The sequence below is a fragment of the Mustela lutreola genome, chromosome 2, assembly GCF_030435805.1.
Source record: "Mustela lutreola isolate mMusLut2 chromosome 2, mMusLut2.pri, whole genome shotgun sequence".
Taxonomy (NCBI): domain Eukaryota; kingdom Metazoa; phylum Chordata; class Mammalia; order Carnivora; family Mustelidae; genus Mustela; species Mustela lutreola.
Window position 1 is genome coordinate 25,480,984 of NC_081291.1, and position 14,283 is coordinate 25,495,266.

The 14,283-nt window shown below is 37.1% G+C and overlaps 2 protein-coding genes across 14 annotated transcripts in view; one reads left to right on the forward strand and one right to left on the reverse strand.

Annotated features, from left to right (window-relative positions):
- Positions 1-3,517, forward strand: part of CCDC66 (coiled-coil domain containing 66) — a 69,286-nt gene extending 65,769 nt beyond the window's left edge. For all 10 annotated transcript variants that reach the window (XM_059161231.1, XM_059161232.1, XM_059161238.1 and 7 more), the window contains 2 exons: positions 214-338; positions 1,657-3,517. In XM_059161231.1, the coding sequence (XP_059017214.1) occupies positions 214-338; positions 1,657-1,743 (212 nt within the window). In that variant the 3' untranslated portion in view covers positions 1,744-3,517. The remainder of the gene's footprint in view (positions 1-213; positions 339-1,656) is intronic.
- TASOR (transcription activation suppressor) overlaps positions 535-14,283 on the reverse strand; it is a 56,966-nt gene continuing 43,217 nt past the window's right edge. Inside the window, exons 18-24 of one of the 4 annotated variants that reach the window (XM_059161227.1) lie at positions 11,301-12,112; positions 8,209-8,331; positions 7,329-7,488; positions 6,802-6,910; positions 5,116-5,294; positions 4,778-4,942; positions 535-3,673 (exon numbers count right to left, since the gene is read on the reverse strand). In XM_059161227.1, the coding sequence (XP_059017210.1) occupies positions 3,141-3,673; positions 4,778-4,942; positions 5,116-5,294; positions 6,802-6,910; positions 7,329-7,488; positions 8,209-8,331; positions 11,301-12,112 (2,081 nt within the window). In that variant the 3' untranslated portion in view covers positions 535-3,140. Of the gene's footprint in view, positions 3,951-4,777; positions 4,943-5,115; positions 5,295-6,801; positions 6,911-7,328; positions 7,489-8,208; positions 8,332-11,300; positions 12,236-14,283 lie in introns of all 4 variants that reach the window. The other 3 variants (XM_059161226.1, XM_059161229.1, XM_059161228.1) reach the window with 3 other exon arrangements.

A 14,283-nucleotide genomic window follows, 5' to 3' on the forward strand; every position in this document is an offset into this window, starting at 1 on the left:
ACATAAGTATCCTTCCCTCCTTCCCCCCAACACTAAATTCAAAATCCAAACTAAAATTCAGAATCCAAACTAATTTTCTTGCCCTTCGGAGGGGTAGAATTTCTATTTTGGGGTCCATTACTAAAAGTTTATTAATGAATCCTTAGACATAGTATAGTATAGGGAGTATCATACTAGAGATGTATTTAACCTACCACTTTCATCTGTCTGCAGCCTGTGACCAAGAACAACGGCAGCTCTTTGATGCTGATGTCAGGGACCCACTTCTTAATCCTAACTTGGTGAAAAACAGGGACCGACAGCAAGCAATCCTTAAGGGACTGTCAGAACTGAGACAGGTAGGAGGAGCTTTTTCACCAAGTGTGAATGTAACTTTTCTGTTTATGGCTAATGGAGGACTGTGTATCAGAAGGGCGAATTTAAAGGCTTAATTAGTTACATGATTATATGGGACTTTTACCACATCCCAGTTAAAAAGTTATTTCCTTCAATTTGATTCACATCACAATACTCCAGTATGAAATCGTGAGACAGTTCTAATATTAAGACAATTTTATTGAAGGAAAGAAAGCATACATGTTTAAAGGTACTAGTCATGAATTAATAAGCCCTAAAACCCAAGACAGAAAATACACAATTATCCTTTAATGGATTCTTAGTAAGTAATCAGTTCACGTTTTTAATTGAATGTGTTGGCAGTGTTCAGAACAGAATATTTGCAAGTCCCAAAGAATAATAATAAAATTCGGTGTGAAAGTATACACATAACCTTAACCTTACCCATCAGACTACATCTCCTCCCAGGTCAGTTATTGTCATTTCTCATTAGCTTGCTCAGGCAAGAATAAAATCTAGTAACATTCAATATTTAAGTGTATATAACCTTTATCAGCTGGCCTTTAAATACCGATCCCTGATCTTAGGAAAAATAAATTGCCACTTCAGGAGTGTCCTTTTCCATGTCCAGTCATTTACATATATGCCTCTTGCATTTCAAATTGTTGATTCACACGTTGCTTTCCCAATTTGTTCACATAGAGCTAGAAAATCATAGTAACAATTATGTACTTTTGGTCCTTTAAATGGTTACATATAGATTATGTAACAAGCAGTAAATCTTTTAAATTTTCCTTTAAAGTGACAAGGCACTTTTCTTAATAGAGGTAAAAGTTGTGAGGTCAAGAGGCAGGAATATAGACCATGTACGTAGTGACCCACCTGTATAGTAGCCACATCTTAGTTTCAGCAGGGCCTTGTATAAGCCACTAAGGTCAGTGCAGTCAAGATAAACACTGGATGTTGGGAGACTCCTTCAGTGTGTCTCATTACCATTTTAAGAGCCTTTAAGGGGATTTCAGCTCCATAGTTATGCAGACTTGGAAAAATCATCCCTATTGGTTTTTATGCGGAAAAACATAATCTTACACATATATGGTAGCTACACAATATCCAAGTGAGAAAGTCTGATGTAGGTTTTTTGAGTGGTTAAAATTTAACATGACAAAGATAAAGCTTAAGCTATAGCCAAGTAACTGAATTAATTACAGGTTCTCAAAGTAATGTAAATATAATTCTGGATTAGAAGGGCAGAGATGTAAAATAGGAGTAATTTGCAAGTCTGCTGCACACCTTACTAACATATCAATGTGATTTCAGGGCCTTCTCCAGAAGCAAAGGGAGTTGGAAACTAATCTCATGCCTTTAGCTGCAAATCAAGAAGAGAATTTTAATTCTTCGTTTTAAATGTAGAAAATCAAATCCTTCACATTTGTTGCTTCTAAATTATAAAATGTGTTCATTGCATTACTGTATTTTCCAAATAACCTAGATTTTATAAATGCTTATTTCAAACTTGTACATTATGTAGTACAACGCTGTGTGTGTATATATATATATTTTTTACAATAAAACAGATTTTTGTAAAGCTTAGTAAAAAAACATTTTTTTGCTCTATCACAATCTAGGTATTTAAACACTTTCTACTTACCTTAAGACAGGTTTCTGACCTGTTCACAGACCACGTTCTTCTATACTTATGTAGCTTATTATTGGAATACCACTTAGGTATTTTGTTCTACAAAAAGATTTAAGAGGTTAGAACTCTCCCAAGTTCTTCTGAGGGGCCAAAGGAAGGTCTGACTTAACACATCCCAACTTTAACTAAAATAGCTCCGTTTTTTCCCTCTAATTCCTGGTTTTAGGACTTTACAAAAACATTTTACAAGTTTGCATTTCTAATGCAGGCAGTTATCAGGAACAGATATGGTTTTAAAATTGATCATCTTATACTTTATCTGTGAATATTAAGTTATTTTTAGTAAAGTACTTAACTTTTTACCCCCTCAAAAATATACTTAAATTTCTCTAACACTACTAATTTAAAAATCTGTAACAAAGTTCTTCCAACAGAAGCCTATCTTTTGGAAGTATGGGATTGAATTTGGTTACGTCTAGGACCATACTAATAAGCACTGAAAACTGTAATGATCAAACACCTCGAATAAGAGGTTGATCCAAAATTTTAGCAAAAGGCAATTTTTACATGACTAAGCCTAAAGATAAAAATAATGCTGCATGGTATTATGTCCTAAATTATACTTATATACATAGTTTATCATCTAAATTGAAACTGCATTCACTGTTAGATCAATCTTGAGGTATTGAACCAAAATCCAATAAGTATCTGTTGATATCACTGGCTTATACCTGTATAAAATACTATACAAAAGCTTAAAATAAATACAATAGTTGATTGGTACATCATTTTAGCAAAAGTAATTGGTATCATCTGATGGGGAGAAGAAAAGCCATTGTTGACTATCCTTTTGCAAATTATCTGATTTTATATATATAAAACAGGCTTCAATTTGAAGCCCAGGTATAGGTAACTTATAAATGTAGAACTTAAAAAGTGCCAACATGAGATAATTCAAGTACAATATATGTTAAAAATATATATATTTATTTCAGTTTTCAGATGCTTCAACTATTACAGGCCATCATGATTTAAATAAGAGGAAAAAAAAACATTGAGGAAGGACAAGAAACCTTTGTTTAGAGAATGAAATATAAATTGTTAATTCACTTATAAGAAACAGATAAAGTCCATAACAACCTATTTCCAAAAAAAAAAAAAGTGACTATTTCTCTTTTGAAAAAGGCCTGGATGAATCACTTTTTCCCCAACTTAATGGAGATGGAGATTTATCTCTATCCAAGCTTTGAGTATAAGCAGATAAAAAGTAATTTTCACTTTCTTGAGACTGACTTGATGAAAGGGCATATGGTGTCCCCAAAAATGTCTGATGAGTAAGAACATTAAAATGACTAAACTGATGGGACATATTTAATTGACTGTGATAAACCTGAAAGTTGCTATATGAATCTTGTTCAGTTGCATTGCTGTTCTCTCCTTCAGAGCATACTATAGCAACAGCAGCTCTTTCTTCAGAATCAATTTGATAAGTCTTATCTTCTAATAAACTTTTTTGCACGTCAAGAGACGATTGCAACTCAATTTGAATATTCTTATTTTGATCTGTTCCACGTGATCCTTTGGTCTCTTTCGCCAATATTTCTGAATGAAAATTGCTGCATACTTCTATTTGTGAGATTTCATCCCCTGAATCCAGAGACATATCCTCTTCATCCTTTTCATCGTTTTCTAAAAGAGCTACATTTAAAAAACAAAAAGTCCTCCTCTATTGAAATACACAATTTGTTTAAGTTTTAAAATTATACACTACTCACACAATATAATGCGTCAGGGTCTGCAAGTCCACAATCCCTTAAAGCTTGGTCTTCTGCCACAAGTTCACTTAGTCACAACACTCACACTAGGTGTGAATGTCCAGATAATCCGATGCTAAAAGCTTCTGCGAAATGTGTTCACGTTTAATGTTGGGAAATCCCAACTCCCAGCTCCAAAGGGGTTAATGTCAAAACAGCATCTAAAGTTATACGGTAATTCAGTATTTGACAAGACAAATAAAAAATAAAAATTTTGACATCTAGCTTCACTGGATTATGACTAAACTGGTTAGTTCTAGCAAATGTTTGATCATCTCTGCTTTTCATCAAAAATAAAGTACGTACATCTTTCATTTAACACAGAACCTAGAAGCAAAGCAGAGGCCATCTCACAGAACACTAAAGCTATGGATATATTCCTACTACCTTGTACTTAAATTCCTGTATACATCTGGGGAGATTCTGTAGCCCAATGCTAAATTCCCCATTATCTGGTGTCCTTTTTAAAAAAAACAAAAACAAAAACAAAAAAACAACCCCTCTGGGTGCCTGGGTGGCTCAGTAATTTAAGCCTCTGTCTTCAGTTCAGGTCATGATCTCGGGGTCCTGGGATCGAGCCCCGAATCGGGCTCTCTGCTCAGCAGGAAGCCTGCCTCCCTCTCTCTCTCTGCTTGCCTCTCTGGCTACTTATGATCTGTCAAATAAATAAAATCCTTCAAAACAAAACAAAACAAAAAATCCCTCTGTTGACAACAGCCAATAAAGTTTATATACCCTCAAAAGAGAAAATGCCTACTCTAGTAGTATCCAGCATACTAAGAGCTTTTATTGACTATAGTATAATAAATGAGGTTTTGTGTACGCTAAGAACGGCTTAGTGGCTAAGTGGCTTGAAACACTTCCCCTGAAGCTGTTTACACAGAGGGTGAGTAGTTTCAAAGCAGGCATTTTGTTCTATGAAAACAACACAAAACCATTCCTCTTTTTCTGTCTGCCTTAAAGAAAAGTAAGACTACTGAAAAGTTACCTGACTGTGACTCAAGAGTCTCATTAGCACCAAGCAGTGGAAGGTTTTCTTCTGTGATTGAGTTGTGATAGCCCACAAGATTTTTAAAGTTTTGCATAAAGTCTTCAGTACTCGCAACCACTATTCCATTATCTGTATAACTGGAGACCATCTTGATATTCTTTTCTAAAATGAAAAAAATAAAAAGGTTCGGGTATAAAACGTGAAAACCTACGTGGGACAGACAGACGATGATGCCACCCCCACGAAAGTACTTAACACCCACCACTGGCAACAGTACCCTTCCGTCCACATTCCTACATTCATAATAAAAAGCTTATTAAGACGGCACTTTTTACCTGTTAGAAAGACTATGTGTCGTTGCTGTATGTTTTGAGCCTGAAGTCTGATAAGGCAGTCCAATTCTGGAGCATTTCGAGTTTGTGAATCACAATTGTGGTATGACAAAATTTCAACCAGATGTTTCTTTTGATAGACATTCAGAAGTGTCAGTAGACTTAGAGCTTTAGCATTCAATCTGTGGAAGTAAGTAGTTCAATATCTGGATCTGCATTTCTAAAATTTAGTATGGATGTTTTTGCTTCAAATTAAAACCATAATTTCTCAATAGAGGCAACCAGTGACAAGTGCACTGCTTTAGTTCACTGCCTGATGGACGGGTGTTTCCTAGGAGAGGGAGGGGAGCAGGAATTGTACAACCCATGCTGACATCCAGGGGCTTTCTTTGCATAGCCTGAGAGCCAGCTGTTTAGCTTTATACTACAATCTCATTGTACCTACTGAATAACAATACTTTCCCCTTTAGCTTTACTAATTTAGAATGTGAACAAAGGGCATAGGAGGACCAAAACAAAAAACCTTTCCTTCAAAAAAATACATGGCTCGAAACTATTTGTACACCTCCAAGCACAAGGCAACAATTGGTAGAAACTACTGTTGTCAGCAAGATGAGGGTACTAACTTTGCACCAGTCACACCTTTGGGCCTCATTATCATCTGTTTACTGTTATCCATTACACAAAAGTAAAGGCTCTTCCAATGCCTATTTTCACATAATTTGAAGATAAAACAAGTTTTTAAGAAGTGAATTACTATAAAAAGTTAAATACTTGTCAATCATTTAAACCTTAATTTCCCTAAGTGTTCCATAGAAAGTATTAGGGTATTAGAAGAAAAATGTTTTCCCATTAAGTTTCAAAAATGCTGGTTGACAGAATGTAAAACAATTCTTAACTAGAGAGTCTCTTAGATCCTTAAATATGTAAATATACTATATAGACACTCTAAGATATATAGATATTTAAGAAGATCCAAAATCCATCTTATTATAGAATAATTTGTGGAGCCTTTCAAGTGGATTAGTAATACAAGAATCACTGGGGAAATCAACTACTTACATAAATAAATGTCCTAATCACAAATCCCCTTATCATGTTGGGATTAATGTCTCAGTATATGTGTAAATAGATTAGCTGCCTAAGGTAGTTCTCCATTGGGAGAGAGCCTAATCTAGTTGGCATATATAGTTGGGTTAAAAAAAAAAAAAAAATTGAGTGCTGACTGTTTTTTGTTTTTTTTTTAATTCTAAAAGCCCTCAAGTGGCAAAGATTAAACCAATTTTACCTATATACCTAATGGACTTCAACTTTAGCAAACTTCTACCTAAATAAGAATACTATTTCCAAACAGGCTAGAAAAATAACTACATTCCCCCTTATGACTGGCTAAGGACATCTGGGAAAACTGCTATAAACACAGAAAAATGAACACAATGTTGGCATCAACAATTATGTAGTTATTGTCCAACTCTCCCTTTTTTCTTTAAAGATTTTAATTATTTATTTGACATGGAGATCACAAGCAGGCAGAGCAGCCGTCAGAGAGGAAGGGGGAAGCAGCCTCCCTGCCAAGCAGGGAGCCCCATGCTGGGCTCTATCCCAGGACCCTGAGATCATGACCTGAGCCAAAAGCAGAGGCCTTATCCCCTGAGCCACCCAGGCACCCCTATTTATATCAACTCTTACCTGCCCAATTCCTTCAGTTTTTTCTGGAATTTACAGTGGACTTTCCATTGCCATTTTCCTTCTGGAGTACTAAGTTCTTCAAGGAATGTCAAAAAATTTTTAAGGTTCTCTGTTAGAGATAATGAAGTTTATTTTAAATTCAATAAAAGTCACTCAATCAATTATGTAAGATACTATATAGAAATATCTACTTCCCTATGTAGTATTTTACCCTCAAAGGGAGACAGACATCTATATATACTCTTTAGATTTAAGAACATCTATGTAACAGAAACATGCTAGTAACAATAACAAAGCAGAACGGATCCAAATGCAACCGGTGCAGACAGACTTGCTTTATATCAGATTTAGAGGAAATGTGCAGTGACTAAGAGACAAGGAAAGAAATTTGAGGTAATAAAATGATGGTAATGTACTCATCCATTTTGCCAATCAGAGATAACAATACATTTAAAAGCATGAGTCATTTATGAGAAAAAAACCTAGAAGGGACAAAGTTCATACTCCAAATAAAGCATAAATCTTACCAATTGTAATAACTTCCGGATTTAGAATGGATTCATCAGACACAATGAAACCTCCAGATACAAATAATTCATTATATGTATGATTTTTAACATCATCCAGACTATCAACACCAGCAAAACTAACGCAAGAGAGCTTCTTTAAAGTCACCAAGCCAGGTACCTATTTAAACCCCAAAACAAAAACAGAAATAAGGACATAAGAGAATGAAATGGTAAGACTCAAGTGTGAAGTAACCTACAAGAGAAGTCTAACAAAATACAAAAATATTCCCAACATATCCAAAGACATAAACCAACATTTCTGTCCTGGGTACATACCATGAACAGAACATTCTGACAAAAAGGGACCTACAATAGACCTGGCAACAGAATAATGAAGGCCAACCTGTCTGGCCCTATGACTGCAGTCAGAATTCAGAGGACAGCAAGAGCCCATGCAGTCAGGAAAGCCTTAAAAGGGCAGAAGGACTTGAAACAGGTTCCCAAGACTGTATGGGTACCTCCAAATGCAATGTAAAGGGGAAATGGTCTGGCAAAGGGAGGGTACAAACAGGTTTTACCTGGGACATACAAATGAAGGCAATATAGAGTCAATGCACTCACTGACATTCAAGGAGTCAATACTCTTAGTCCTGATGAGTGACAGGGTCTGTGATGTGACGCAATTTAAAATTTTGCAAGGGTGCAAACGTGATCACAAGCTGATTCACAGATGGATCGTTTACATCTCAAGCCCTAAATCTCCCAAACTTGAAGTTCTACCTCTTTTAGACGTTATAAGGATATTTTAAAAACAAAGTTTAGCCTCAAAGACAGTAAGATTTTAAAATAAGGGAACTTTTATAACCAAAATAGTAGTGAATTTGACTTAAGAGTCTACCTTGTGAATGAAACCTGCAATGTCTTCATTCTGAATAATAATCAATAGTTTATCTAATTTTGATCTTCTTTCCAAAAACTGTTCTGGATGACATTCTGTATTGCCCAATTTGATAAGATATTCCTGTTAAAGAGAAAAACTAAATCAACATTAAAAGCCTTTTTTTGCAAATATCCACTCAACACCAGAAATGCAAGATCAACTGATAAGTAGTCACTTAGAAATGGCCACTAGTAGTGATGACCTTATACTATGGACCTTAGAGATCATCAGTTCCATTCTTCTTACAGAATCTATAGATTTGAGCCTAAATGGCCATGCCACGGTCACAATGTTACAGTGCTATGCAATCAAAGTGAAGTAAATGCCAGTGGTGGGTACAAAAAGAACCGTAAGAACAATGGATTAGCCCAGGTTCTTAACCCAGTTCCATCATTTATTCTGGGCAACCCAGAGCCCAATCATTAACCACTCTCTCATTTCATTTTCCTCTTCTTTCAAGGGAAGCCCTTGGTTATTTGCAGCAAGGTTACCAGTATAGTACACCTTCCCTTGCAAAGCACTTTTCGGACTACTGGAATCATTTAATTCACAACAATCCCAAAGTCATTCATACAGCGCTTCAGTATGGCATTCACTAACTATTTAGCCATGTCTGTCAGAGTCACACCTTCAAATAAAATAGACCCTCCCACCTAATACCTCCCTCCATGCTGGTGACATGGGACTACCTTTCAAAGGACACAGAGTGAGTGGTATAGGCAGTTTCCTTTGCTCTTTGGTTGCTGGTAGAATCCTGAAATCTGAAGTATACTGCAGGGTCCTAAAGGTCACATTCCTTGTTTCACAGATAACGGGAGCAGATTCATTTTCTCAAGGTTGGCAAGGCTGGTTAGACAGCCATTAAGTCTAAACCCAGCTTGCCTCACAAAGAGTCTGTTGCTCTATCAAGAACGGTCTACAAGCATCATCTCAAAGAGGATATTTCTGTGTAGCCCTAAACTGAAGCAGCATGTTCTACATTATTAGATTTTGATCTAACCTCTACAGCTTCTGGGCAGATCTCAGAACAGCTTACAGACTGGTAATGAGAAAGTAAATTACGGGCCAGCTTGTAATTTTTGGTCTTTTTACATTAAGAAGATTTAACTGCGAATTCATTTTAAATGAGACCACTGAACTCCTATAGTAAGTCCGTTGGACTTATTCTAGATGCTTAAAATTTTATTAATATATTTTTACTCTATTTTAACATTTTTGCTTGATATTTTCTAATGGATATTGATTAAAAGAAATTTCTGATCTGATTTGTAAAACACACAGCATCCTTCTCTCCTACATAGTAACAAAACCAAGATTTATTCTATGGCAGAATGAAATATATGCACCATCATAAGGCAGTGCATTTTCTGTGTGATACAATTAGTGTATAAATTAATGCGGTGAGGAAGATGGGATGATGCTGAGCACAGTGGGGGACTGGATCCACTCTGTCCTCTCAACTAGAACCCCCAACACACAGCTATTTCCCCTCCCCACCAATACTACACTTGAACATGCTGCTGGGGATAGAAAAAGTTAAGCAGCTCTATATTCAATAATACAGGGCAAAATGCAACCAAGAAAACTCCTATACGTCTGATTTCAGCCTCCTAAGAAATCACAGGGAATTAGCAGGAAAGAAGGCACACTGAGCACTCTTCTACCTCCTTCATTTCCATGTTCTCCATGTTCTCCATGGCACTCTACATGAAACATGTTGACACCAAAGAAACTCCCTGTTGGGCTGGCAGGAAGGGCTACCAAAGATGGCGAAAGTTCCCGCCACAAGACCTGAGCTGGGACAGGAGAACAAAGGCCCAAGCAGGAATCTGAGACCCCCGCCCCGGGCTCCTGTGGACCAATGGGATCCCGATGAGCGGCGGGATATCCAAATAAGGGAAACTTGCCAAAAGACCCCTGAGCTTTCCCCAAGACCCCTTAAAAGCCCCCTCCTCCCTGCCTTGGGCGCGACTTCCGCCACTCTGCTTTCCAGAGTCGCGGAACCTCGCCCGAGGGTGCCCACCTCCTCCCGGCGCAACTTTCCTGGCTCCCCTTCTCCTGAGCCCTGAAACTTCGCCGCGGAGCGTTTTTAATAAATCTTGCCTTGCACCCACTGTGCCTGGTGTTGTGTTTATCTCGCCGGAAAAAAACTTTACACTCCCAAACTGACAAAGGCTCAGAACATAGCAGCACAGATTCTGGGCCACTCTCAGCTATAAAGGCATTTATTTATAGTACTTTCTGCTTCCTCTAACAAAACAAGCAGGAACTTGTCATGATAAGTTAATTCCATAAATGGGAACAGGCATTTATTTTAAAACCTGTATCATTTCCTGAAGGGATTAAAATCCTAGAGTTTAGTAAATACTGTTAACATTAAATACTGATACAGCTATTCCTTTGTGTCATAACTTACCTGTTATAAATTTTATATATGTCTGTATCTACACATACAAATACATGCATTTATTTTTAAAAATCAAATACTTGAAAGACTAGTCTTACTCTGTAGCTTCAGTAGAAAAAAATATACCTTGCATTGAGGAATTTTTCATGATTGGGGAGTCTTTGAGGATCATCATGGTTTTTGATCAAAAAGGCTGTAGGGAACCCTGACATGATCAGGGTATCAGGAAATGCCAAGAGACTATATATATATCACCATTAGGTCATCCCTGGGCAGTTTTTTTCTATTTGACTGATAAACCCTCCCTCACCCCCAAGAAATAAACACTAACAGCTTCTTCTACCTCTCTGTATCTTTCTAGTTAAAAACTCAGGTAAGAAACATTTAAAATCTTCGAAGCAACAGTTTAAAGGTATTTGCAGTGTATATACAAATGGTCTATAAAATCATGATAAAACAAGATTCTAAGATACTTAGAGGTTCTACATTTAATTGAACTTACTAATCTTATTCCACTGTTTTAAATTATGAAAATATATAGTCAACATTTAAAAACAAAAAAATCCCCCTCCACTTTATAGAGATCAGACCCAGTAAGACAAGTTTATATAGCATTCCCATTATTACCTTCTCATTTAGTTACCTTTATTTCTTTACAGAGCACACTCTCTTCTTCTTCATGAATATAAAATTTCACAGTATTTTTCTGGACATCTTTCATGATTTTAACCAAACTGTTAAATACTTCAGGTTCTAACTGGCTTATAAAATTTGAAAGAGCTGGCTGGGCAGAAATGTTTACATCACTGGGCGATTTTGTTGTTTCTTTTTCTACCGGTTCCCGGGCAGTATCACCAGGTACAGTATGATCAGAAGTCACCATCAGCTCTGTGGCATGGTATGGCTGGTTCACTTCTACTTCAGTTAAACCCAAAGCTGAAGAGGAATGCTGCTCAATGGAGTTGGTGTCTTTCAAAGTATCACTACAAAGTGGCTCAAGGAGCTGTTTATTGTTGAAGTCACTTGAGGAAACTGGTAGGACAGGCTTTCCCAGAGGATTCAATGCTATCTTACTACCAGAATCATTGGGACTGACTGGTGGCAAATTCCGACCCTTGGCCGATGCTTTGATAATAATAGTATTTAGTTTCTCATGCAAGCCATCTACAAACTCCTGTACACCAGCTTTGGAAGTCTTAGAATATATGAACTCAGAAAGCCGTTTCATCTTCTCTTGTGTTGAAAAAATAGGTGTGGAAATTCTACTGACATATGAAACATTCTTTTGCTTCAAAATCTCTTCTATCTTCCTAGAAAAGAGATTGTACTCTCCTAACACTGTCCTCTCTGTGGTTTCACTCATTGTGGGCGGCTCTGCTGCTGGCACACACTGCTCCTCCACTGTCACCACCTGACCTGTCAACACGTCATCCTCAGTGGTGCCCTTTAGTGTGTCTGTAAATGGAGAGGATGGAAACTGGTAATCAGAACTTCTCTGTCTACTTATTACCCGGGGGTCGTTAGGAAAGGCCTCCTGTGGTGGCAGATACACCACTTGTTCTTCTGGTGATTTCATACCTATATAGGAAGAGTTCATTATTATAAGAGCAATCCCAAAAAATAACATCTGAAAACACAAACTCATAAATAGGAATGTCAGATCAAAGTATGTATTTAAAACTCTACACTGGAAGGTAGAATAAATATCTCAAATGATGGTATGAGCTTCATTTTCTATGTGCTCTACTTATGGCTGGTCTTTGGATTTCAGTAGCTAGAGTAACAAGTCTGGATGTTATTTTCTTTGATTTCTTTTGAAGTGTTCAAACATGTGCAAATCTGGCATCAATACAAATTGTTTGCTTATTTCTGCTTCCCAGATCTGTTGAGGGGGAGGGTTCAGTAATATGGAAAAAAACATATTTCATATCTGCATTAACAGTAACACTCCTGAGATCTTGAGAAGAGAAGGTCATTCAGCTACCTGGTGTTAATGGAACCGTAACACTCTGACTTTTGACAGCTAGCTCCATCTACAGATTATACTTTTTCCCCAGAGACTGTAATTCAAACATATTTTAAATTTTTTTATTTTAAAGATTTTATTTATTTACTTGACAGAGAGACACACAGCAAGAAAGGGAACACAAGCAGGGGGAGTGGGAGAGGGAGAAGCTCCCTGCTGAGCAGTGCTCAGTTCTAGGACGCTGGGATTATGACCTGAGCCGAAGGTAGACGCTTAATGACTGAGCCACCCAGGTACCCCCATATTATGTTTTTTAAACTGTATTTCAAAACACATACCCTAAGTCCCTTTTTAAAAGACAAGGGGAAAATATGTTTAACAGCAATTTATAATATTTTAGGAAAAGAAAAAAGTTTGTGATCTTTGCCCAAATATTATAAAGTTTTATTTTTTTTAATTAATTCTTCTTAAATCTTGGCCAATATTTCCTAACAAATCGCTGTTGTAGTCTATGAAATGGTACCTCTATATCAGGAAGTTGCAGGTATAAGTACAGTTTTTAGAACTATGGTACTTTGAGGATACAGCGAATTCCTTATTCAAGTTTGCACCCACATGTGGCAACATACCCTCTCCACACAAATTCAGTTTAGGTTTTCCTCACACTCACACTTTTCTAAAGCTCTTAACAGCCTCAGAAGCAGCCAGCTTGTGACATTTCTCCACCAACCCTGGTAGTTGCCATGAACCACTACACCCGTTAACTACTGCAAAGATCTGCTGGCAAGTAAGACCACAACAGGTCTGTAGGTGGAAGAAGGGTAAGGGAGCAAAATATCCAATATAAGAATTAAAAACTTGTGAAACTGAGGGGTGCCTGGGTGGCTCAGTGGGTTGGGCCTCTGCCTTCGGCTTAGGTCATGATCTGGGATCATGCCCCACATTGGGCTCTCTGCTCAGAGGGGAGCCTGCTTCCCCTTCTCTCTCTGCTGCCTCTCTGCCTACTTGTGATTCTCTCTCTGTCAAATAAATAAATAAAATCTTAAAAAAAAAAAAAAAGTTTAAAAAAAAAAAACAAACCCAAAAAACTTATGAAACTGTTAAAGCAGAAATTCAAGTTCCATAAAATAAATCCAGAATACAGAACATCCTTCTTAAAACTGTAACATGGGGTTTAGTGCACAAACAAAATGTCCGGAAGGATACATAAGAAATTTCTAACAGAGGTTGATCCATGCAATGAAACTAAGTGTCTAGGACAGGGCTGCAAGACTTTTTGAGGTATTTTACTTTTTGAGATACTTTTCCACTTCTTCTTGAGTACCATATCAGATGTCTGATTTATTTATATAAAAACATTTAAACTGTACCTTGTAAAACAAAGAGGTTGGGGAATACCACCTATAATTTTTAAACTTCCAATTATGTATTATTTCAAATGAAATACCTGCTCCCAAGACATATAGCTGTAGTTCAGACCAATAAGCTTATGCCTGAAGGGCTATGATAAAGGGAATTTTTTTTTTTAAAGCTGAATTAAGCTTAAATCCATGTAGGGAATTTTCCTCCATTAAAAAAGTTTAAATCTCGGGCGCCTGGGTGGCTCAGTGGGTTAAGCCACTGCCTTCGGCTCAGGTCAAGATCTCAGGGTCCTGGGATC